At 34.4% G+C, this 25471-nt stretch overlaps 1 protein-coding gene across 1 annotated transcript in view; it reads right to left on the bottom strand.

Annotated features, from left to right (window-relative positions):
- LOC145294097 (2-oxoadipate dehydrogenase complex component E1-like) overlaps nucleotides 1–25471 on the bottom strand; it is a 160330-nt gene that overhangs the window by 66125 nt on the left and 68734 nt on the right. The window contains exons 4-7 of the mRNA XM_080141164.1: nucleotides 14661–14768; nucleotides 11027–11138; nucleotides 5928–6025; nucleotides 1348–1411 (exon numbers count right to left, since the gene is read on the bottom strand). Coding sequence (XP_079997290.1) covers nucleotides 1348–1411; nucleotides 5928–6025; nucleotides 11027–11138; nucleotides 14661–14768 — 382 coding nt within the window. The remainder of the gene's footprint in view (nucleotides 1–1347; nucleotides 1412–5927; nucleotides 6026–11026; nucleotides 11139–14660; nucleotides 14769–25471) is intronic.

Raw genomic sequence — 25471 nt, 5'->3', positions numbered from 1 at the left:
ACTACTTTCACGTATGTCATGTTGAAATCAAACTATGACGGCAGACGCATGTCCGAGAAACTTTTATTTTCAATTTTCATTTTTTAATAAAGAAAAGTAAAATTGAGCTAAACATGTAATGTTATAAGCGAATGTATTGTTTGACATTTCAGGAATAATTAGATTTATATCATCATTTAAATAAGATACAGCATAATCACGTTGAAACACCAGTTTTCATTGGATTACCAGAGTAAAGCAACATTGAGCCGGGTCAGTACAAGAATGGGTGATTATTTAAAAACAGCAGGCACTGCATGTAGCAGAATGTTCACACGTCCATCCAAGAGCTGCAAAAACCTAACATCATCATCTCCTGTAACGGAGATATACTGGGGACTGCTTGTGAATTTCATTTTCCCATGAAACTTCCACCTAGGGTGCCTACCACTTCAGTACAGTCACATTCAAGTACGACAAGTTGAAAAAATATTAGAATTTTTAGAGTTTCAGAGGAGCTGTATCATTGATGGACTTAATCAGCATCAAATTGCCACAAACTTCTGGATTCCATTATTCCCTATTTACTTAATGCTTGTCTAATTCATCAGCAAGGGAAAATAATCAATATTTTTTTTTGCTCATGACTCTTTGATACCAATCTTCCTTCATATCTGAACTTCATCAAAAACTAAACAATAAAAATGAAATTTATCTTTGAACTTCCAATTGTTTTAGATGTTTCAGTTTTTGAAAATGAATCCTTGTCCTAAATAGGTTGAATTATAAACAAAAACAAAATGAGGTTACAGGTAGTTAAAATTATATAAATTCATAATCAGTGACCATATTTTATATTATGTGAAAAACTTTCTAAAAAACATTATGTAATTTTCTCCAAATAAAGTATTTAAAGTATTTTCTGAAAATAAACCATTTAAAGTATTTGAAGTGTATTAATTCTTGTAAACCAACTTCTTAAATAGTTTTTTGGAAGAGTGATTAAAGTTCGGAGGCATATAAATCTTTTTGGAAAACTCAACTTTGACCTGAGAAGAGTTTAAGATATTTCTTTTAGAAACTCCCACCTTTCCCTACTTAGTCATAAAGGGGTAAATAAGGACTTAAGTCTTTTGGGGTAGGGGATCATAATGTTAGGTCAGAGATTTTTTTTTTAAAACATAAAATATACATAAGTTATACAATAAAAATGTTAGATTTGAATTTCAGTGTTCTTAAGCATTAAATTTTCACTCAAATTAATTATTACAGATCTGCATAATAAACAATGATTGTTATGGATGCAGAAAAGTACAATAAAATATATGAACAAATTTGAAAACAAAAAAAAATTTTTTTTAGTCTTACATAAATGAGAAAGAACATCTCCACTTCCTTTAGCATTGGGTGGAAATTCTGTCAAGCCTTTCATCTGAAATAAAGATTAGTTACAGAATAAATTTTTTAATTTATTAATGCCATCAAAATATCGCTAATGTGTATATATAAGTTTAAAGGAAAAAAAAAAAGTTCAATTAGAAGACTTCAACAAAATTATAAAATGGACTAATGACAACAATATGGCTTTAAACGGAGACAAATTTGAACTACTGCAATACTGTAAACAAAAACCATCTCAAGGAAACATCTGGATACTGGTGTATGCAACAAGAAATCACATCAAAGGAAGTAGTTAAGGATCCAGCAGTTTATATGAGCAAAGATGCCACCTTCACACAACATATTGACCTCACCACAGCGATCGCAAGACAACTATCAGGATGGATACTGAGAACCTTCAGGAGTAGCAACAGTGAGGCGTGCTCACACTATGGAAATCCCTGGTCTTCCCAAGGCTGGAATACTGCTGTCAACTGTGGTCTCCACAAAAAGTAACAGAAATCTGCAAAATAAAAGCACCCCAGAGAACATTCACCAGCAAAATATGTGGAGTAGACCAGAGAGGCTGAAGGATTCACTACAACGCCGAAAAGAATGATATATTATCATCTACATATGGAAAATATTGGAAGGAAGGGTCCCAAACACAACAATAGTAGAAATAACCCACCAACGGTGAGGAAGGCTCAGCTATATAAAAACCACACCCGGGACTACACAGAGGATCGAGTCCCTCATCCAGCACAGCTTCACATACAGTGGCACAAGAACATTCAACTGTATTCCAGCTGCAATAAGAAATATAAGAAGAGTGTCCTCGGACACTTTCAAAAAAAAACAACAACTGGACATCTGGCTGGAAAAGATATCTGACCAGACACCAATACTAGACTACCCTAGTCTCAACCTTAATTGTCTAGCGGACTGGACCTCTGTAGGAAGTGGACAACCTAGATGCAGTGGAGTTCTAGCTCAGCTGTGTCAATAACCGACGGAATAACACAAACAAATAAGTCATATCTCATAAATTTATTTCAACCTTATAAGCAATAGAACATGAGCAAGCTAGCTGAAGGTTGTAGATTAACTAAAGAACAAAAAAATACCTGCCATCTTGGTGCCCCTCTCTCTTATCGACACTAAGGTAGATGGCTAACTGAACTTTTTTGGTTGTTTTCTTTTAAATTTTATTCTTGGTCTGCTATGGATCAAGCTTTCGTACTTAACATTTCCTTCAGCAATTACTCTATCTTTACGAATTCAACACGCACACACACACACATATATATATATATATATATATATATATATAAATTAACTGAACGCCCGGCGTTGCCCGGTCATACACTTAAACATGATCTTTTAATTTATGCAGATTGTGTATGTATATTTATAAAATCAATTGATTATATATTACAAGGAATAATTTGCCTAGTGAACTATTCACGAAAATAAATAATAATGATAATGTCGTTCATCAAATTTCGTCTATGTTTGTTTACAATACCACGTCAGCTTATATTAGGGTTTGACGATGAATGCTCTGGAAAAGTCACTTCTGATTAATGTTTAGTTTCAGAAATGATTTGCAGCGATTTTAAATATTATCTCTTCTTTCATTGTAAATTGAACTCATTGATAAGAAAAAATTAAAATAAAATGGTGAGGCACAACCAGGCTTGAACAGTGACTTATTCGATCTGTAGTCGAATGCTCTACCACTGAGCTATATCTCTAGATTATAATAAATTTGTTTTTGTTAAGAAATGATTTGCTGCAATTTTATTATCTCCCTTAGTCAGTGTAACATAAAATATTCCCCTATAAAAATTCATTTTTATCTATAAGAAAGAATGACCATTTTTAAGATCAGTTTTTTTTTGTTTTTTTTCGATTTTCAATACTTATCAAATGTACAAAACATATCTAAGAACACTGCCAGACATATAAATTACTTTTGTATGAAATTTGCAAAAGATAGGTTCAGCCATTTTGGAACTTATGAGGAAGGAACTCTCCCACACACACACACACAAAAAGTTTTTATATTTCACGTTATTTATATCTCCAAATATCTATTTATCATGTTGTATTTGTAGAGGAAATTTTATATAATAGTAGGCATACACACATACTAATTAGTTCCCTATAGGTTTTTTCCTTATCTGATGCATGTTTTGCAATGAAAAATATTACCCTCTGTTTATTTGGCTGCTCTTCAGAAATGATCAAATATTAAAATAAACAAAAAAAATAAAAACACGGCATCTAAAACAAAGCAAAAATGAAAAAGGTGCTTCAGAAAGATAAGGAAACCCAAACTCTCACTTTAAAGATGATAATCAGCGACCCCCCCCCCAAAAAAAAAACATATGACATGACATTGGAAGATTATCAAGCCATCATTTTAGATTCAACTGCCAAAATGAACAAAAATGATTGTAAGCTGATTCTTTTCTTTGTTTACTGAGATGAAACTAATCAGTAGATATACTCTAAAGTTGTAAAGATAACTTCATTGAGCTTGTTATTTGAAACAATTTGGATGATATTATAAGGAATATATACCTTAAAAATATATTTTTTTGTATAAATGCAGGAATATATATATTATAGTGATATTGACCGTGAAAACATTAGCATAAAAATCTACAATGTAGTTTTAAATAAACAAATCCCAACAGTGCCTCAGTATACAAGGGTTGCTTCTCTGTATTTCTCCTTTGCAATCCAAGAACAGAACATGCAAACAGGTTACAAACAGTGCGAAAAATAATAACAAAGGCTTTAAAAAAAAATAAAAAAAAATAATAATAATATTTTCAATTTTAGATTGTGGAATCACTTGAAAAAAAAAAGAAAAAAAAAAGTACTTCTATTCTTTAAATACAGCATAAATTAATGAATATATACGACATAATCACGTTGACACACTGGTTCCCGCTGGATCACCGGTTAAGCAACGTTGAGCCTGGTCAGTACTAAATGGGTGACCATTTGGGACTTCCAGGTGCTGTATGTGCTCTCCGCTTATCTTGGCATTGTTTCCAGTCATCCTGGTCTTCTCCTTGCCACTGGAACCAGTGTAGATTCAGGAGATGTGTGGTTAGGGATTGCACGACCCTTGCCTCACAATTACACGCGCAACTGCCTCTGCAGGGGGTATCCTTTGTCTTTCGAGACTGAACAGAGGCATCGATCGATCGAAATTAATGAATGCTGACTCAGTCTAGAAGGATTTCTTTTAGGAAAAAAAAAATTATTTATTACTGCCACATAAGTTATCCAATATGGCTGTCTCATTTGGATAATTTGCAATTCTTCAACTAATGTTTACATATTTAAAATGTGTATTTCTTAATAGATTTTCATTTTAAATAATTCCTCGTGTAATGATATGTAACAAAAAAAACAATTTTAATACCGACGCACATTTTTTTTTTTTCACAATCAACTCGCGCCGTAATTTAGTCACTTTGCCAAAAATGGTATTCTGAAACAATCCAATTTGAAAATACACATTTTGAAAAGATTTGAGATTTGAATAACATAACATAAGGTGTTGTGCAAAACTCGTTACTTCCAGCTGCCAATTTAATGAAATGCTCACTCATTGGACATTGTGCATTCAATTCAAAAGATGCTTTGTAATTGTCTGTATTTTTGAGATGAGGTGTTTTCATTGATTGAGATTGTCGGACTGACTTCCTCATCTTGGTTGTTATTGTCACAACGTTTCGGCCGTTTTGCCCTCCGGCCTTCGTCAGGTGAACCGTTTGTTAGGAGTCTCGAACCCAACCCTTTATTATTATTACGGGGGTACCGTGTTCGGACTCCAGCTAGGCTTTGGGACATAGTTGCTGATTCTCTGTTTTCAATGTTACTTTTTCACTGCCTTCGTTCAGGAAAAAGTAACATTGAAAACAGAGAATCAGCAACTATGTCCCAAAGCCTAGCTGGAGTCCGAACACGGTACCCCCGTAATAATAATAAAGGGTTGGGTTCGAGACTCCTAACAAACGGTTCACCTGACGAAGGCCGGAGGGCAAAACGGCTGAAACGTTGTGAGAATAACAACCAAGATGAGGAAGTCAGTCCGACAATCTCAATCAACAAAAGATGTTTATTCTGACTAAAGCCGGATGTGTATCAAAGTATGACACTTTCAAGCTATCATTTTATTCCAACTTGAAGAGGGGAGGTGTTCTTGGCTGTTTTTTTAATTATTTTTTGCGGCCTTTCAACCATTTAAGGTTATTTAATGTAAGGTCCAGTAATTTTGAAAATAGTTTTTATATTTCATGTTTTTTATATCTCCAAATATTTATTTATCGTGTTTGGTTGTATTTGTAGAGGAAAATTGTTGCTTTTGTTTTTGACTTTCCAGAACATGATTGAGTTTTTTTCAAAGAAAACAAAAAACAATGAGATTAATATTTGCAAACCAAAGTGTGACACTTTCAAACTCCCATTTTATTCCAACTTGACATTAGAAACGAATATGACATAATAGTAACTGGCTAAGATGAAGAGAAGAGTTTTCTGACCTTCCGAAACATAAGCGCTGGTGGAAAATCAAGCATCGTAGTTAAAAAATTCAGCCGACCTCTATGAGGCATGCACATTACCACATCGGAAATTCCAGCTGAAATTACAAATTGTAGATGGGAAAAGTAATATCAAAAAAATAGATAAAGTCTTTTCATGCAAAATAAGGTTTGCCAATCATGCAGTTTATAGACCGTGCTATTTTTTTGGGGGTAGGAGTTTCAAGTAAAATTCAATTTTTACGGTATCTTTTATTAAATTGTTAGATGAAAGTACAAAATAGTTTACAAAGCCAATCTTCTCAATGTTTGGCAGATTTGAAGAATCTTTCTCCCACTCTCTTTTTTTTTATTATTTTTGTCTTTTTTTGCAATTTTTTCAGTGGATTATTACCAAACAGACACTATCTACCAAATTATTAAAAAAAAAAAGTCAATATTTAAATATTTGGAGAGGGTGCTCAGTTTTTAATGCAACGTTCTAGTAAATGGATCACCCATTTTAGAACCACTAGATATTTTTAGGCCAAATTTTGTGAATTTAAACTTTTTTAAAAGTAGTTTAGCCTTTTTTTTATTATTTTGCTTTTTTAAATAATCTAAAAAAGACTAAACTGCGAAATTTGGCCTAAAAACGTTGAGTTGTTCTAAAATGGGTGATCGATTTGGTAGAATGTTGCATTAGAAAACGATCACCTCCTACAAATATTTAAATGACTTAAAAAAAATTTTTTTTTATAATCTGGTAAACTAGTATCTATTCGATAATAATTCGCTGAAAAAATTACAAAGAAAAGATGTAAATAAAAAATATAGAGTCGGAGACAAGATTCTTCAGGTCAGCTGAATGGTTTTCTAAATAACATTATTATTTCAGCACGTTCCTTAAATGGCACAAGTGCCTAGTTTTAAATCCAAACTTTGTTAAAGCAACACAAAATAAAGTGCTCATAAAGAATAAGAGTACAAAGAGTCAAATGTTCTGGTGAAAGAAGGAAAACTTGAGTACACGTTTGTGTCGGCTGGTGTTGTCTGCATTTAGGTGTGTGTAAATGGTATAAACATGGTGATGTGTGTGTGTGGGGGGGGTATTAGCCTGTCTTGTTTATTATTGCAAAAGATTTTTTTTTTTTACTCAGAGGATATCACTGCTTATCAAGGCATAAAGGCTACTCAAGGATAAGGGTTAATGAGTGTCAGGTAGACAGCGAGATTAACACAATGACAATCGGCAATGGTGGAAATTGGGTAGAGTTTAATTATTTTGCATTAGACTTGAAAACGAGCATGTTATAGTCAGCAAGAAATCAGCCTCACAGTATTGTGTCCACAACGACAGGAAAGAAACCATGCTCATGGGGTTTTCATCTAGTTTTAGCCACAGGTAGAGAATAAGGAAAATTGTTGACTGTTGTTGTAGTTAAAAGAGTATTTATTGCAAATGTTTTGCAAAGGAAGGAACCACAGATTGGAGCTTAGTTGAGCATCTGCCATGAAAATGATATGTACAAAGTGTTTGGTGAATGTCATATACATGGGTGTTGTCTGTGAAAGAAAAATGCTGCATTTCGGTTTTTATATTGAGTGTGAGATTAGGAGGTGTATATCTCTAGCGTTTTGATTGGTTGAGAGAAACTGCTAATTTGAGCTTTTGTCCAATCCAAATTGATACTTAGAAACAACAGTCACTGCTACTGTTATTTCGAACGTCAATTTTTTAAGCAAATAAATCTGAGTATGTTTTTAATGCAATTCTTTTATTTTTTTTTTTTTACTATTTTTGAAAATTCTCATTCTTTTTAGCAAAGGTCAAAGGGTCATATCTTTTTTTTTTTTTTTTTTTTTTACACGGTGGTCACCACTTATCAAGGCCTGGAACACTCAGGAATAAGGGTTATTGCAAGTACAGTACGTTAGTGTGGAGATTTGCTGAAGTGTTTACTTAAGGGGGCGGTTCATTAGGAATTTGTTAACGTTGGACTTGAAGACATCCAAGTTGTAGTCAGGTGGGAATCACGCCTGTGGAACAGAGTTCCACAGGCGTGCAGTTCTAAGAAAGAAGCTTTGTTCATGGAATCTACGTTTCGATTTAGGCACAGATAAAGAGTGGGGGAAATTTTTTACAGTGGATTTAGCTAGACAGGTGTTTTTCGTGAAAGATTGGTGAGGGGGGACCAGAGATTGGAGTTCAGACGAGCACCTGCCATGGAAATAACGATAAAACAAGGATAGGCTCGCAACGTCTCTTCTGTGGGAGAGAGGTTGCAGGTTAGAGAAAAGGGCATCCCCCACTAAGCCATGAAGTCTATTTTGTACTCTGTCAAGGCAGGATAGGCTGTTTTTAGCAGCTCCTGCCCAGATATGGCAGCAGTATTCCATCCTTGGACGTACTTGGCTTTTATATAGATAGAGAATTGCATCAGTAGTGAGATATCTTCTGGAGCGGTAGAAGGATCCCACCATCTTTCCAGCGACCTTGGCAACAGATTTGATGTACGTGTTCCATTTCAGATCAGGAGTAAAGGTCAAACCCAGAAGCTTGTCAAAACCCGGGGCCTCTCCCAGACGAGAGCCATCCATCCCAATTGATGCCAGATGGGGATCAGAGCGTTGATGATCTAAGGATTGGAGTTTGGTTTTAGATGCATTAAAAGTAACCAGCCACGCATATTCTCTAGAACCCTCTGACCTAAAGCTAAAAATACCTTTCTAAGCATTTACCAAATTTGAAAATAAAAATAAAAATTATTTTTTTATATATTTTTTTGTCTTTCATCCCTTCTCTCAAAGTTTCGCTCTTTGTTCCTTTCGCTGCTGGTCTCTACTTTATATCCACCTTCTTTTCTTTCGCCTGCTTTTTAATCAAATCCCTCTTTAGAATATACAATATAATTCACATTGACACACCGGCTCCCATTAGACCACTGGTTAAGCAACGTTGAGCTTGGTCGATACTAAAATGGGTGACCATTTGGGAATTCCAGGTGCTGTATGTGTTCTCTGCTTATCTCGACATTGTTTCCAGTCGTCCTGGACTTCTTGCAACTGGACTCAAGCAGTGCCGATTCAAGAGAGGTATCGCTGGAGATTGCGCGACCCTTGCCTCACAATTACACACATAGCTACCCTTACAGGGGGTATCCATTGTCTCTTGAGTCTGAACAGAGGCATCACATTTTTAGAATAGAAAGACAAAGTTTCATTCTAATATTTTACTCACAATGGAATGAAAAGATCACATTCCAAAAGTCATATACATTGATCATGTAGTTTTATTGATCATCTTTGTTAAGTGAAAGAGGAATGAAAAGAGAAGGTGTTTGTAATAAAATGGACGCAGACAGAAAGATTAAGCAGTTTTGTTTGAAAAGAAAAAAGTTTGTGTATGTCTACCGTACACACGTGTTGAAGTTAAGGTCCACCAGTAACCATGGAGGATTATCTCCTTATTCAGCGCTCTATAGACAATTTTATTTTTTATTCAATTTTCACCCCAAACAAAGCACAGTGCAACTTTGAAGCAGGGGCTACTATCATGGACTTAATTAGCGGGGTCATTATGAAGGGAGATGAGTAGAAAGATGTTTGTTCACATTACACTTGAACTTCTGCATATCATTACAGTTGGGAAAGCAAAATCCCGGAAGGGAGTTCCAAAGACCCACAGTTCTGGGGAAGAAACTATTGGAGTAAAAGGCTTTCTTGCACCTAGGGATCTCTACTGTAAAGGGATGAGACTTAGTAGCTTGTCGGGTTTGTCGGGTTTGTCGGGGGTAGTTACGTCGGGGAGGTACAAGTGTTTGCAGTTCGTCAGAGTATTCACCATTAAAGTATTTGTAGAACAGGCAGAGTTAGTTGACCTTTGACAGTTAAATATTTTTGTTAGTCAAACAGAAAAGTTAAGATTTCCGGTTATGAGTCAATATATTTAGGAGTCAGAGTTAGTTTTTGTGGCAGCTGAGTTTGTGACAGTATGACTCAAAGCAGATCAGGCAGAGTTTTAGCAGATAAGGAAATAAACTGATCAACTACCTGACAAAGATGTCTCGACACATAGCTATCAACAGACAACATTTGAGGGTCGTCTATCATACACACTCATTCAAAGCATAACTGATTTATACATGACGTATCGGAGTTGTGTTTTCTCTTGCGAATCTCTACTACTTTTATTGTAAACAAATGCGCATTATTTCAGCGATCGCTTCAACAGCACATCCAAAACCAGAATAAGATAAAGAAAAAAAAACAATGCACACAAGCGCTGATTTTGGCAGTTGTTCTAGAGAGACCGAGTAAATGTATTTGAAATAGAAAAGCCTGAGAAAACAATGTAACATCAAATAAAGTGAGCAATGAAATTCTTTTTATGTTTTTCAAGTCTTCAATGGTAAACCATCCTATAAAGTAAAGAAGATTCGAAAAATGCAAAGAGACAGAGTCTTAGACAGCATTCGAAACAGTCCCGCACTATCATCCAAACTCCGACCTCTGTCCCATCGTTGTATTCCTGTGCCTGTTGTACAACTACTTTAATGGAATATGCTCTGATAAACTCATAGCACTTGTGCCCCCTCAACATGCACCAGACAAGCAGCAAAATCACACCCCTTCACTGTTGAGGTCCCTAGATGCTACAAAGCCTTCTTTAATAGTTTCTTCCTTTGACCTGCTAGACTTTGGAATTCACTTCTTGTTTCTCGCTTCCCTGATCGTACTAACCTGCTGAAGATAAATGTAATGTGAACAGACATCTACCTAGCTGCTCTCCACAGTCTACTGTAAGATACAATTCCAAATAACAGTCTCTTACATTCTAAGTGCCAATATGCCTTGTTTGGGGTGAAGAAGAGTTAAAAAAAAAAAAAAAGAAAAGAAGTTCTGCAACAGAAGAACAAGAGTTTTCCTTTAAGTCTTAGATAATAGCCCCCCCCCCAGCAAAGAAATGGGAATTACTGTGTCACAAGAGTAAATGTATTGATGTCATCCATTAGAATAAAAGTCTTCATAAATGTTTGTATAAAAATGTTACATGAAATGGATTAGTAGAAACTGAAAGAACAAAAACTGCCTGACAAAGAAATGGGAAATTTATTTACCTTCAGCAGATTGAGTGATGATTTCATCAAATACAGCCATCATACTTTCACATCCTTCCCCACCATACCGTTTGACTGTGGTAAACTTGGAGGCCAAGTAATGGTCAAAAGCCTTAAAAGGAAAAAAAAAATGTTTAAATATTAGACAATGCTTAAAAGAGATCAGGAACTGTTTATTAATCAAATTAAGGTATTTACCAAAAATGACAAACCATTAAAAACTGACAATTAAAAAAAAATCATTAAAAAAGATAAATTGTTAAAAAATTAAGAAAAAGTAATTAAAAATTGACAAATCAAAAATATCATAAAAAATTGACAAATAATTAAAAATCATTAAAAATAGTAATTAAAAATGGATAAATCATTGAAATCTCTTTAAAAAAAAATTTTTTTTTATTATAACTTAGAACAATGCTATGACATCCCCTCTTTAAATGTCTTTGTAGTTCTAAAATAAAACGATGGAGTTTGAAGATTTTTAACTCTGTCATCTATTATTTACAAAATTAAAGACACTTTCTTTTATACTGCGAATCTTGTAATAACATTTCTTTTTTACAAACTTCCATTTTTTTATTGTAATTTTAGACTAAAGAATGTTGTAGTGTCGAAGTTAATCATTAAAATTTTTTTTTACTAGGTTGTTATTAGTCTGTAATTGTATTTTACTCATCAATGGGATCCTGATAGGTACTACCACTATGGGTCAAAATAAACCTGGGAGTAATTGCAAGTAAGGAGTGACTCCACACTCCTCAAAGTCACCAAATTGAGGAGGAGGAGGAGGAGTCATCATCATATTCAGTTTAAAAATCATTTTATATACTGACCAGTGTTGGAAGGCTTATAGAAATCAATTTCAAAACTAACATATCTCTGACCAGGTCTTTATTTATCCATCTTTCTCTCAACTCCATCCTTATCACTTTTACCCTCGTGTTCGTTAGCACTTGTCATGTGAAGTGACCCTATTACCTAACCCATTACTGCAATAGTTCTACATCTACTAACCTAAAAACACATCCATTCTTTAAATGTAACCAGATGAGTGATGCGTTCTGCACGCATTTCCTTAGCTCATCGAATCTATGTTTATTGTCAAAATCGCATTACACATCTATTATATCATTCTCATATCTATTTCTCTCCATAATGAAATGAAGTGGAAAAGGAATCCATTATTGTAAATTACAGAAAAAAAAAATATCGCTGATATATTAACAAAACCATGACATAAATAATGTTAAAGCGTTTTGCCTGAAAACTTGTTGGGATTTGACGTTAAATAAATTTTCACAAGCCCAGATATTTGTCCTGGTCAAGACATTAAGATGCACCCATTTTGTTTGTATTAACACTTTAACTAATACTTTTACTGAAATAAAAAAAAAAAAAAGAAAAATCACTTTTTGAAAACATTTTCTTTGTATTTTTTTTTTTTTTTTTTACAATTTTTTTTTTTTTTTTTTACAAGGTGGTCACCACTTATCAAGGCCCGGAAGCCACTCAGGGATAAGGGTTATTGTAAGTACAGTACGTTAGTGTGGAGATTTAATAAAGTGTCTACTTTAGGGGGCGGTTCATCAGGAATTTGTTTACGTTGGACTTGAAGACATCCAAGTTGTAGTCAGGAGGGAATCAGGCAGACGGAACAGAGTTCCACAGGCATGCAGTTCTAAGAAAGAAGCTTTGTTCATGGAATCTACATTTTGATTTAGGCATAGATAAAGAGTGGGGAAAGTTTTTGACAGTGGATTCAGCTAGACTTTTTGCGTGCTTATTTTAAGGTGCATATAAGTTACAATTGATTTTTTTTTTTTACTTTTATTTTATGCACAATTGTTTCTTTCTAATTTACCCAAACTTTCTTATTCTTTTTGCTTTGTTTTAATTAACAAAAAATAGATAACTTCTCTTTTTTTTTTACTGATACATATTACGTGTATATTTATTTATATATATATGCAGGTATACATTTTTGGAACGATAAAATTAAGAAATGGCTTCCTTTTTCACATGCTCACCTTTTTAAGGTAAAAACAAAAATAAAGTTCTTTTATTTCTCTTTTCTAAACATATATATTTTTTGACATTTGGACAAAATTAAAAATGGCTTCTTTTCTAACATACTCAAATTTTAAGATCCAAATGACTTCTGTTTTTATTTTGTAAAATTGAATATAAAAATATATATTTATTTTTGAACAGAATTAAAAATGAACCAAAAGGTCTTTCTCATTATGTAAAAAAATAGGGTGAGGGTTTGCAATATTTTTTACTTATAACGGGAGGGTGGGGATATGGTCTCTCAGAGTTGGGAGATTCTATCTATAAACACTGCTGCTAGAAACTGACGAATGACCTTAATTCATGTTCTGCTATCAACCAATTAGAAACCAGAGTTGCTCCATAAAAATTAAACCTTTTTTAGCAACTTTGCACATATTTTTTGTGTCAACACGAGAAGGGTCTTTTGCTCTTTGGCTGCAAAATTATAAAGTCCGGAACCTGTGCAAAACAAAACAGCTGTCCACTGAGAATTCGTCATCTCCAGGACTTGTATGGAATAACTACCCATTGGAAACTCCTCTGAAACTAAACATGCCTTACAATTCAAGACTTTAATAATAAAGATAGTGATAACTCAGAAAAAACATTTTGTGCTCATGATGTTCTAAAGTTTGGATCAGTGGATTCAAGCCCATGGTGCAGTGGATAGAAGCGTTGAATCTCTATGGTTCCAGGTGAGCATTATCTGAAGATAGTGGTTTCAATCCTATCCAAAGCCAGCCAGAAGTTTAGTTGTCCAAAACCTGGTGAGACAACAACTATGGAAGGCAGTAATTACTGAGGATACAGTTAAAGAGACTCAGCATTCCTATTTCATTGGGGTAAGCCCTTGTACCCCTCAACGTAAATACCCTCAACAATCAGCAAAATCCCACCCGTACACAGTAGAGATACTTAGTTGTAAGAAGGTCTTCTACTCTAATAGTTTCTTCCTCAGAACTGTTAGACTCTGGAACTCCCTTCTGGGTTCCTGTTTTCCCAACTGTACTGACATGCAAAAGTTCAAGGGTAATGTGAACAGACATCTTGCTGCTTGACTCCCTATCATAGTATCCCTGCAACTTATGTCCCCGGTAGTAGCTCCCTGCATCAAAGTGGCACTGTGCCTTGTTTTGGAGTGAAAATGGAATAAAAAAAAAAAAATTTTTAAGCTGACGAAAGCCTGAGGAATAGTTAGCTGAAACGTTGAACAACTATGAAGATGATGATAACAGTTCACAAATAAATAAAAAGTGGATTCAAGGTCACAAACAAATAAATAAAAAGTGGATTCAAGGTCACAAATAAATAAATAAAAAGTGGATTCAAGGTCACAAAGAAGACGCCTGACAGATCGAGGAAGACCTGTTTTGAATGTGTAAATGTCAACTCTTTAGATGGAACCGCATGTAGGTGTGAAAAGGTGCATGGTGTTGATCACTTGCAGCATTCTAAATACAAATATTGGAGGAGGAGGGGGAGGAGGAGGAGGAGGAGGAGGAAGAGAAGGAGGTGAAGGAGGAGGTGAAGGATTAAAAAAAAAAAAAAAAGGGAAAGGCAAAAAGACGACTTAAAGACTCACTTGGCATTTGAGCATCAATTTGGCCAGAGCAATTTGGCGTTCAGGAGAAAAGTCAACAGAATCTCTTGTTTCAAACGCTTCCGCAAACCATTCTCGTTCTTCTTCAGTCTAAAAAGATGAAAAACATTTTATAAGGGTGTTTTGGGGGGAAAATAATTGCAGCAACAAATTTTTAAAGATTTGTCGTGTTTTTTTTTTAAATCTCGTGATGCAATAGAGTTATTCCATGTCAAAATCAACGAGGGGTAAGACGATAACAATTACTGATTTTTTTTTCTGCAAAAGTGTTACATTTACATCTTCATGATATACATTGAATTGTACCAACCTTACCTCTTAAAGTTGAATGGTTCTTGAGTTACATCTTTGACATTGCACAAAAATATGAATTTTCGATAATATTGACAAAATTTAACATTTTAATATCTACAGTGTTTTTGCACACGGCATTTTAAAATGCTTGAACAGATCTAAAATTTACCATATCTATTTTTAATCTTAAAATTGATTTTTTCCCCCTTGCTCTGATATTGATATTAAACCTCCACTTTTTTATTTAAAAATTATTAAAACAAACTTTTTAATATACTCAGTCACGTTTTGATTTTCGAATTTCACTCTAATAATAAAGAAGCACCAAAATATTTTACAGCTTAAGGTCAACAAAAATTGGAAGTAAAGAGAAGGTTAGAATCTTAAAAAGATCTCTTGGTTGGAATATCTGAGTTAGCAGGTGAATGCCTTACATCAAGTGTGATGCCCTATCCTCAGCTTAAACAAAAGAAGAAAATTAAAAAAAAAAATTAAAAAAAAATGCATACACACACAACTACATATATTTAAAAACATATACATACACACTCTTACATAAGAATCTTAATACACAGAGAAAGTTAAAAAAAAGACAAAAAATTTCTATAATCCGTGTTTTCAACTTGAAATGCTACAGTTACCTGCCCTTTGATTTTTTATTAATGAAAAAAGTAAATATGTCAATAAAAACAAATGTGTACGATGAGCGTACCAAAAGTAATGGCTCCTATTTTTTTTTACTCCATCTAAATGGATCAGAAAGAATTGCAAATTGCATTGTTTTGATGACTGAACTTATGCATTCATGACTTGAAAGTTTCATCCGTTGCAAATATTTTGAGACTAAGAAAGTAACCCCTGTCATGGATGTGCATCAGAAGCAGAGATGCATCATTGAATTCCTGGCAAAAGTGCATTGAGAATGGTAGTGACTATGTAAAAAAATAAATTCTGGAGCACAAAAGGTTGTTTGTTTTAATAGTAACTCTCCCACCTTCATAGCTCTTCAACTTTTTTGAGTTGAAAAAATAATAAATAAATAAATAGGAGACTTTATTTTTGGAATGACCCGCATACATTGTGTGTACATTCCTCAGTCTGAAATGGATACTGGATGACCATGTAGACAAGCTTGTTAGTTGCTGTCAAATATTTACCAAATCTGGGTGTGTGTGTGTGTGTGTGTGTGTGTGTGTGTGTGCATGCGTGTGTGTGATAAGACAAAGATATCTCACTACTGATGCAATTCTCTATCTGTATAAAAGCCAAGTACGTCCAAGGATGGAGTACTGCTGCCATATCTGGGCAGGAGCTGCTAAAAACAGCCTATCCTGCCTTGCCATAGTACAAAATAGACTTCGTGGTTTAGTGGGGGATGCCCTTTTCTCTTCCCTGCAACCTCTCTCCCACAGAAGAGACGTTGCGAGTCTGTCTTTGTTTTATCGTTATTTCCATGGCAGGTGCTCGTCTGAGCTCCAATCCCTCGCCCCCCCCCCTCGCCAATCTTTCACGAGAAACACCCGTCTAGCTGAAACTACTGTCAATAATTTTCCTCACTCTTTATCTGTGCCTAAATCCAAACGTAGATTCCATGAGCAAAGCTCCTTTCTTAGAACTGCACACCAGTGGAACTCTCTGCCACTTGCCTTTTTCCCACCTGACTACAACTTTGACATCTTCAAGTCCAACATAAACAAACTCCTGACAAACCGCCCCCTTAAGTAAGACACTCTATCAAAACCCCCAATACTAATGATTACTACAATACTATCTCATTGATTACTGTACACGCAATAACCCTTATCCCTGAGTGGTCTTCGGGCCTTGATAAGTGGTGACCCCCATGTAAAAAAAAAAAAAAAAAAAAGTATTTGGAGCGAGATAAAAATCAAATATTCAAAAGATATTTTGGAATTCAAGAATATTGAATGTTCAAAAGATATTTTGATTTAAAAATATTAAATGTTCAAAAGGTATTTTTGAATTAAAAAATATCAAATGTTCAAAATATATTTTTTGAATTACAAAAAATAAGGTCATAAAGTGCTTATTGTATTGTCAAGTTGAATTAAAGTTTTCAATATCTTTTTTATTAAATTATTAGGTGAAAGTACAAAATAGTTACATGTTAAGAATGGCTGTCTAAATAATAACATTATTTCAGCATGATACAAAAAGTGCAGAAATACCGGCTATAAAAGGATCTCTATAAAAGCTGCACAGATCAGACAAATTTTGAATTTCATAATTCATTTTAAAATAAAATGTCTTTGTTAATTTCAAATCAGCTTCTCTCTTCCTACTGAACAACATATGTTCCCATATGGAAGTATTATAGCAAGCCCCACTCACCATGGTTCACTACAGATTGTGCAGCTGCCATTACACAAATACAGCATACATTCTGCAGGTTTGTATGTCATAAGTCAAATACAAATAGGCAAAAATTTATAGATGCTAGAAATCATTGTAAAAGAGAAATAGTCACAGCCAAAAGACATGTTGAAATAACCAGGAAACACATAGAATCGCAGAAGATCAGAACTCATGAATTTTGGAAAATTTATAATAGTATAGTGAATAAAGGGCAATCAGTAATTCCCCCACTATCCAACAACCAGAAGGTTGCATGCATGGTAACCAAGAAAACAAAACTGCTTTCCTGGTGATTCGTCTCTAACTCCACCTTAGAGTCAACAAACTTCTTTGCAAATTTCCCTATGCGAACTGAAGCCATATTTGATGTGAAAATCACCCCTTATGTCTGCAACATCATAAAAAACTTAGTCACCTCCAACGCACGTGGGCCTGATTTCATCCCCTGCTATACTAATTAAGAAATGCTCAGCCGAGCTAGCCCCTGTACTTTCCAAGCTGTACAATAAATAACTTGTTGAATCTTGCTTCCCTAATAGCTAGAAGATGACCTCTATGGTACCAGTGTACAAGAATTCTGGTGAAAGGACTGACCCTCTCAATTATTGCCCTATCATTCTTCTTCCCTTCTTTGCTAAAATCTTTGAGACCTTAATTAATCAAGCATTAGTTCACCACCTTGCAAAAGCTAATCTTCTTTCTGACAAACAGTATGGATTTAGGCAATGTCGTTCTACTGCAGATATTTTAACAGCCATCTCTGAACGCATTTACCATGCACTGGATAAGGTGGGCAAAATCAGGATATATATCCAAGGCCTTTGACAAAGTCCAGCATGATGGGCTGCTAATGAAGATCGACCTGTCAACTAGCCACCTTGTTCGTGTGATTTAACCCCATTAGAGTTTTTACTTTGGGGATATGTAAATTCGTATATCTACACTGATAAATAATAGACAACTTGGAAGACAACAGTAAATGCATTATTGCTGAAATACAGTTCGATTTATTATGTAAAGTTGTAAAAATTGAGCCTCCAGATTATGCTATATACATGTGAGCTGGTGTGTGTATGTATCTGTGTGTAGAGGGGGGGCCATATACTCGAAATTATATTAAAATTCTAAATGCAAAAAACTAATTTCGAATAAACAACAGATATATTTGTATAAAAAAAAAATTTTCTGTGATTTATTTTAATTTAAAGTTTGCCACCTCTAAAAGAGCATCCTATATAATAGGAAATTCATTGTTTGAAAATCACTCAATATTAAGAATTTAAGATTTAATGGTTCAAAGACCAACTTTTTTTTTTTCAAATTTTCGAATAATAAACTATTCTTCTTAAATTAAATAAATATTAAATTCATGAAACGTAAGGAAAAAAAAATGTATTTCCTGAATAAGAATATTTTATTTGAAAAAAACAAAAAAATTCTGTTAATAACAATGACATTTTACAATCACATTTTAGTAGAAGAATTCACAAAATGCCATAAGTGTGGAGAAAAAAAAAAGTTCCTCACAAAGAACAAAGAATTTTTTTAACGAGGGCAAGGTTGAACATTTTTCGAAGGCCAAAGTGATGTGTCTTTATCTTGCGTTTCCTTTTTCCCTAAAAGGGAGCCTTTTATGGTTAAAACTCTCCCCAGTTTACACACCGTTCACATACTTATCTGCTTTCCCTTCACCTCATTGCCCTTCCGTCTGTCATGGCCCTATCCAGAGGAATCCAGGCAGCGGCTGTAGGCTTAGGAAAAAAACCAAAGACAAGTGATAGGCACATGGAACTTGTATAAGTCAACAATTGAAAGTGGATCACCTTTGGAGGGAGAAAGAGGGAGATCCTGGAGAGTTGTTAAGCTCCACAGACTGTTTATACTGCTCAGAATTTGGGGTAGGCATACTGAAACTAAAGTTTTATCCAAGTAATTCCATTAAGATGAGTACTTTGTTAGATTTACTGTGTCAAATAATACCTTCACAAACGGATATGGGGCTGGGGGGAGGGGGAAGAGGTAATTGTATATCCCTATACAATGTTGAATCCAAGGTAAAAAGGTCTTTCTTTTTTTCTTTTTAACATTAGTTTTACAGTCAGTGGGATTAGGAAACAGCGCCAAATGAGATACATGGAATTTCTATAAGTCAACAACTAAAAATGAGTTAGACAAATCACACACACATATACATATATACACACACACACATATATATATACATAAACACACATATATATGTCAAGAATGAGAGTTCAATAGAAACGTTGTTTTAATTTGAATAAAATATGCATCAAGTGCGTTTGAAATCAAATCACAACGTAATATTAGGGAAATAAACAAATATTTTACTTGTTTGAAATTTATCACAAATATATTTCAGAGGTATACTCCATCTTCAGTGTGTTGTTTTTTTTCTTTTCTTCTTCCTCGCTATGTTGTAAATACAAACAGACTTCTTCTCCAAGTTTACAACATGGTGAGGAAGAAGAAAAGAAAAAAAAACAACACACTGAAGATGGAGTCTACCTCCCAAATATATTTGCGATAAATTTAAAACAAGTAAAATATTTGTTTATTTTCCTAATATTACATTGTGATTTGGTTTCAAGCATACGTGGTGCGTATTTTATTTTATATATATATATATATATATATATATATACATACACACACATGTATACTTTCTATTTCTTTTTACATAAGCAGTAATATGTTGCTACACATTCACGGACATGTTTCAGTCAGCGAGTTACTAGCAACTAGAGATCTCTTCAGGCGATACAGTTATACGAAAGCCAAGTTTGCAATGATAGTTAATAAATTTTGTATATTTTCTAATTTTATTTTTCATCCTTTCAATCACTCTTTCTCTCTCTCTCTCTCATATATATATATATATATATATAAAATAAAAATTACAATTAAATTTAACAAAATGATCCAAGATGGTAAAACTAAAGTATATTATAAATATTAAAGAATTAATAGTTATAAAGTTATCTCAGCCAGATGTAAATACTCGATAAAACCAAATAGGAGATAGAGCTTATAATACGAGCAAACAGTTAATAAAACATGTTAAAAAACACTTTGAAAAAGAGTTTAAAACATATTTAATCTGAAAAGGAAACATTTGATAAGTGGATTTCCTTTTCAGATTAAATATGTTTTAAACTCTTTTTCAAAGTGTTTTTTGAATATGTTTTATTAACTGTTTGCTCGTATATATATATATATATATATATATATATATATATATATAAAATATTAATAACATTAAAATAACAAAAAAGGGGATTATAAGTATTATTATAGATTTGTCCGAATCTTAAATACAGCAGTTTTTTTTGTAAATAACCAATACTTTCCTTCTGGAGACAAAAATGACACAGTTAAGGAAGGCATTTTTTTTTATAACATGAATGGGTTAGCTTAATAACTATGGAACAAAAACTTGATGCAATATTCAAAACATTTTTTTGTGTGTGTTTAAGGTAGGTGATATTTGATCACCACTGCTGTGTAGCCATGATTTAATATATTTCGTTTTTAAATCCCCAAAACAGGTGTTTCATGGTAAACAACTGATGATCCCTAAAATAATTACAATTATACTGTTTCAGGGTTTCGATATGAAGTATGTGTACACAATAGAAAATTTATATTATTGTATATCTTTTTTTAATCGTATAGTGTTTTTTAATTGGCATAACCAGTTTTAAAGTGCAAATGATTGTGTATATTTTGTTTTATATATATATATATATATATATATACACACATCTCCAAGCATATATTTAAGATTATATATTTATATATATATATATATATATATATATATATATATATATGTAAAATAGAAAGCTATCTTACATCTAGGGATCTCTACTGTGAAGGCGTGGGATTTAGCTGCTTGTCGGGTTTGTCGGGAGTTATTTATGTCGGGGGGGGGGTACAAGTGCTTGCATTTCGTCGGAGCATTCACCATTAAATTACTTGTAGAACAGGCAGAGGGATGCAACATTTCATCGATGGGACAGAGGCTGAAGCCTAGATGACCGTTCAGGACCTATCAGGTTGGCAACTCACTTTTGAACTCTGTCTAGGACTGAGAGACTAGTAGCAGATGCACCAACCCAAATGTAACAACAACACTCCATACATGGGCGAATGGTGGCCTTATAGAGGTACAGGATACTTACAGGTGTTAGTAGTTTTCTAACACAGTAGAGAGAGCCTACCTTCTTCGCAGCGGTCCTGGCAATGCTTTCTATGTAACTGTTTCAACTCATGTTTCCTGTGAATGTTAGGCCGAGGTGTTTAAAAGAAGTACTTTCACATAATGAGTTTTTGGCCATTGGTATTGGTGGTAGAGAAGGTTTCTTGTAATTATTGAAGGAAACAAGTTTAGTCTTGGCAGCATTGAATGTGACCATCCATTTTGGTCCCCATTCCACTACAGATTGAAGATCTTCCTCTAGTGTTTCTGCCATTTCCTTAGATATGTGTTCATTTGTTTTCCTGTTGTAGTGTCATCAGCATATATATGCATCTCAGAGACAATTTTGCCAGGGGGATCATTTTAGAATATTATTATATATATATATATATATATGTTCTAATATTGTTATAAGGATCATCAGTTGTTTACCATAGAAAAAATGTTTTGAGGTTTTGATATAAAGTATGTGTACATACACTAGAAAAAAACATGTTCAGCTCATTAATGTATTTTGTGTGATATTTAATAATAATGGGTGGAAAGTCATAATCATGAATGTATCAGTGTAGTTGTTGAAAAAAATCACATTAGAAACATAGATTTACAGGGTAAAATGCTGAAATTGTCGCCATAGAAAAGACGACATGATTCCATTTCCATTTGATGAAAATAGTTTTTCTTGTTGCAGACCATCTACTAGTTGGCCAGTTGTGTACAAATCTCAAGGGCAATAGGAGCCTTCTATTATGTCTGAACGTGACACAATGCTTAACGAGCAAGGTTGGAGATGGGCCACTGTACAACTCATGCTTTCTACCGATCCAAGTCGTGATGACAGAACCATTGCCAGCAAAATGCAAATCCAGATGGTTTAACATTTGAGGGCACAGCTCAACAAAGTTTCCAGCCACGGTTATGGTCTTTGGTGTGGTTTCAAGTGAAGATCACTTCATGCCACGTCAGATCTTCGAAGTCGGCACGAAAGTCGACACCAAAGTGTACCTGAATGTGCTGATCCCCTGGTGCAATCAGACTCTGGGTGTGGCAGCAGGATTTGACGCTGGCCCACAAGTCCAAAGAGACTTAGGCTTGGTTTCAGAAGGAGTGTTACGACTTTGTACCCTCTTCTCACTGGCTCCCCTCCTCCCCTGACCTGAACCCACTGGACTACTTTGTTTGATCATATGTCAAGAACATCACCAACATGACCTCCCACAACACCAAAGCCAGCCACAGCTCTCCTAATTGTAGAGCCATGATAATCTCAGGAAGACAAGCAAAGACATTAGTTTCCTGTTGCTTCTGTCTTGATTCGAGGGGGGGGTGAATCTACCCACCCCCCTTCCCCCGTGAGTTAAACATGTCCCCAGATATCAACCTGGAAATTTGTATGACTCAGTGTGGTACATAAAGCGCCCAGCCTTCTCAAATGGTCACCTATCTTGTACTGGCCAGGCTTATCATTGCTGAACTTTGGTGTCAGCGTGATTGTGCTGTATAAGTAGTAATACTAGTACATAAAAAAATGAGGGAGAGATTGATCGCATTCAATAGAATGTAAATGTACAACTTGAACAGGGTTTGAACACGCAGCCTTCGGATTATGACACTTTTGTGTTTAATCCTCCCCATTTTTCCCTCATCCTCTAATGTGCTAACAATCAACCAAGCAAGATTATCAACATTTTAGAAACTTGCTAATATGCAAAAATTTACACAGACAACTGAAAACAGTCTGCAAATTTAATATTGTCTTGCCAGTTGCTTTTTCGGAGAAAACGGGTTCAATCTTCCCAATGCCATGCAACAAACAATCAATTTGCGGAGATGGTATCATGAAAAACAAATATTACACTGCTACTCAAAGGAGAAGGTAATGTCTGGGAAGATGGTCACATGACAACAGAACAGATATATTACTGCCATACCTCCAAAACTGAGGTTAGTCTTGGGAAGATGGTATCATTACAAATGAACAGATACTATGCTATCCCCACTTATAATAAGAGGTAATGCTTGGGAGAATGATATCATGACAACAGGTAAGAGGTAATGCTTGGGAGAATGATACCATGGCAACAGATTATCTATCTTCCTTCTTAGACTTTTTTCTCATCATTTTTTTCTGAAAACAATTATAATATTTATTGAAAATATATATACGTACGTGCATACATTATAAAGTTAGGTATGTTATGCTTGTATGTACAGTTTTAATTCATAAACTAAGAGATCATTATAAATTTTATAACACTGTTGCTCAGCATAAGGGGTGCAAATGTAGGATATATTTAGTTTAGTTTTATGCAACAGGTTTAAAAAGGGGAGCAGTTAGAGACATCTGATATTAGTGAAATCTTAACAATAGGTATTAGACAGCAATTAATAAATATTCCCCGAATTTCAGTATCTATATAGGTTTTTAAAAGGGGAACAAAATATTGGGTGCAACCTCGGATTTAAAATTTAAATACATCAAAACTGCATTGAATTTCATCCATTATAATCTGCGAAAAAGGTAGGTTCTCTCTATCGTACTAGAAAGCTACTGACCCCTGAAAGTATCCTGTACCTCTATAAGACCACCATTCGTATGGCGTATTGTTGTCATATTTGGGCCGGTGCATCTGCTACTAGTCTCTCACTCCTAGACAAGGTTCAAAAGAGAGTCGCCAACCTAATAGGTCTTGAACTATCATCCAAGCTTCAGCCTCTGTCCCATCGACGCAATGTAGCATCCCTCTGCCTGTTCTACAAGTACTTTAACGGTGTATGTTCCGACGAGCTTCAAGCACTTGTACCCCCTCTACGTAAATACCCCCGACAAACCTGACAAGCAGTACAATCCCACCCCTTCAGAGTAGAGATTCCTAGATGTAAAAGAGCCTTCTACTCCAGTAGTTTCTTCCCCAGAACTGCTAGACTTTGGAACCCCCTGCCAGGTTCCTGCTTCCCCAACTGTACTGACATGCAGAAGTTCAAGTGTAACATTAACCGACATCTTGCTGCCCAACTACCCACCTAGTACCCCTGTAGCCTGTGTCCCTAATAGCATCCCCCTACATCAAAGTGGCAATGTGTCTTGTTTGGGGTGAAAATGTAATAAAAAAATTTTTTTAAATCTTCATTATAATCTTCATGTGACATAAATGTGGAGCAAAACTTCTGTTCAATGAATATTTTAATTGATGCAGAATTCTTATTTATTATAAACAGAAATACTGTATGTAAAACAAATGAAGTAAAAAGAAAAAAAGAAACTGAAATATGTGCATGTTTGTTTTTTCTAAACAGTTCACTTCTTGTAAGTTAAAAAAAAAATACTCAATCCGAGATCAAAACCAAAACAGTGAATCAAGCACGATAACCATTAGACCAGTTTGGCATGATCTTTAAAAAGTGTTTTCAAACCAACTTATACTTAATAAAGGAAGTTGTCATGTTTCATGACCGCATATGTGCAATTGTGAAACAGTTGAAAACAGAAAAAAATTTGATGACCTCCCCCCAGTATCAATTTTTCAATTGTGACTCCTTAGCAGCCTTTTTCCAGCTGAAAACTAATTAAAAAGTTTTCCACGTGTCTGAATACTCTATATACCATATTTCGAGTTTGTAGATCAAAAATTTGAGTTGAGTATATAGGTTGAGAAGTGTCCTCACACACACACACATTCTCATTTTTACAGATAGATAGATTATATACACACACACACACACACAAAAAAAAAAAAAAAAAAAGGTTCTGGTTTTAAATCTCTGGTTAGGTTCAGTCATGCTGATGAGTGTTATCACATGAAACATATGTCGATAGAAAATTATTTTTTCAAAATATATGCAGCTTGCTCCCCCTCTGGAGGCATCATAATGGTAAAGTAAAATTATCCCCAGTTAGCAT

The sequence above is a fragment of the Euprymna scolopes genome, chromosome 15, assembly GCF_053919585.1.
Source record: "Euprymna scolopes isolate OS-2025 chromosome 15, ASM5391958v1, whole genome shotgun sequence".
In the NCBI taxonomy this organism is placed as follows: Eukaryota; Metazoa; Mollusca; class Cephalopoda; order Sepiida; family Sepiolidae; genus Euprymna; species Euprymna scolopes.
The sequence above is the reverse complement of the archived record's forward strand: the minus strand, read 5'-3'. Positions and strand labels throughout refer to the sequence as shown.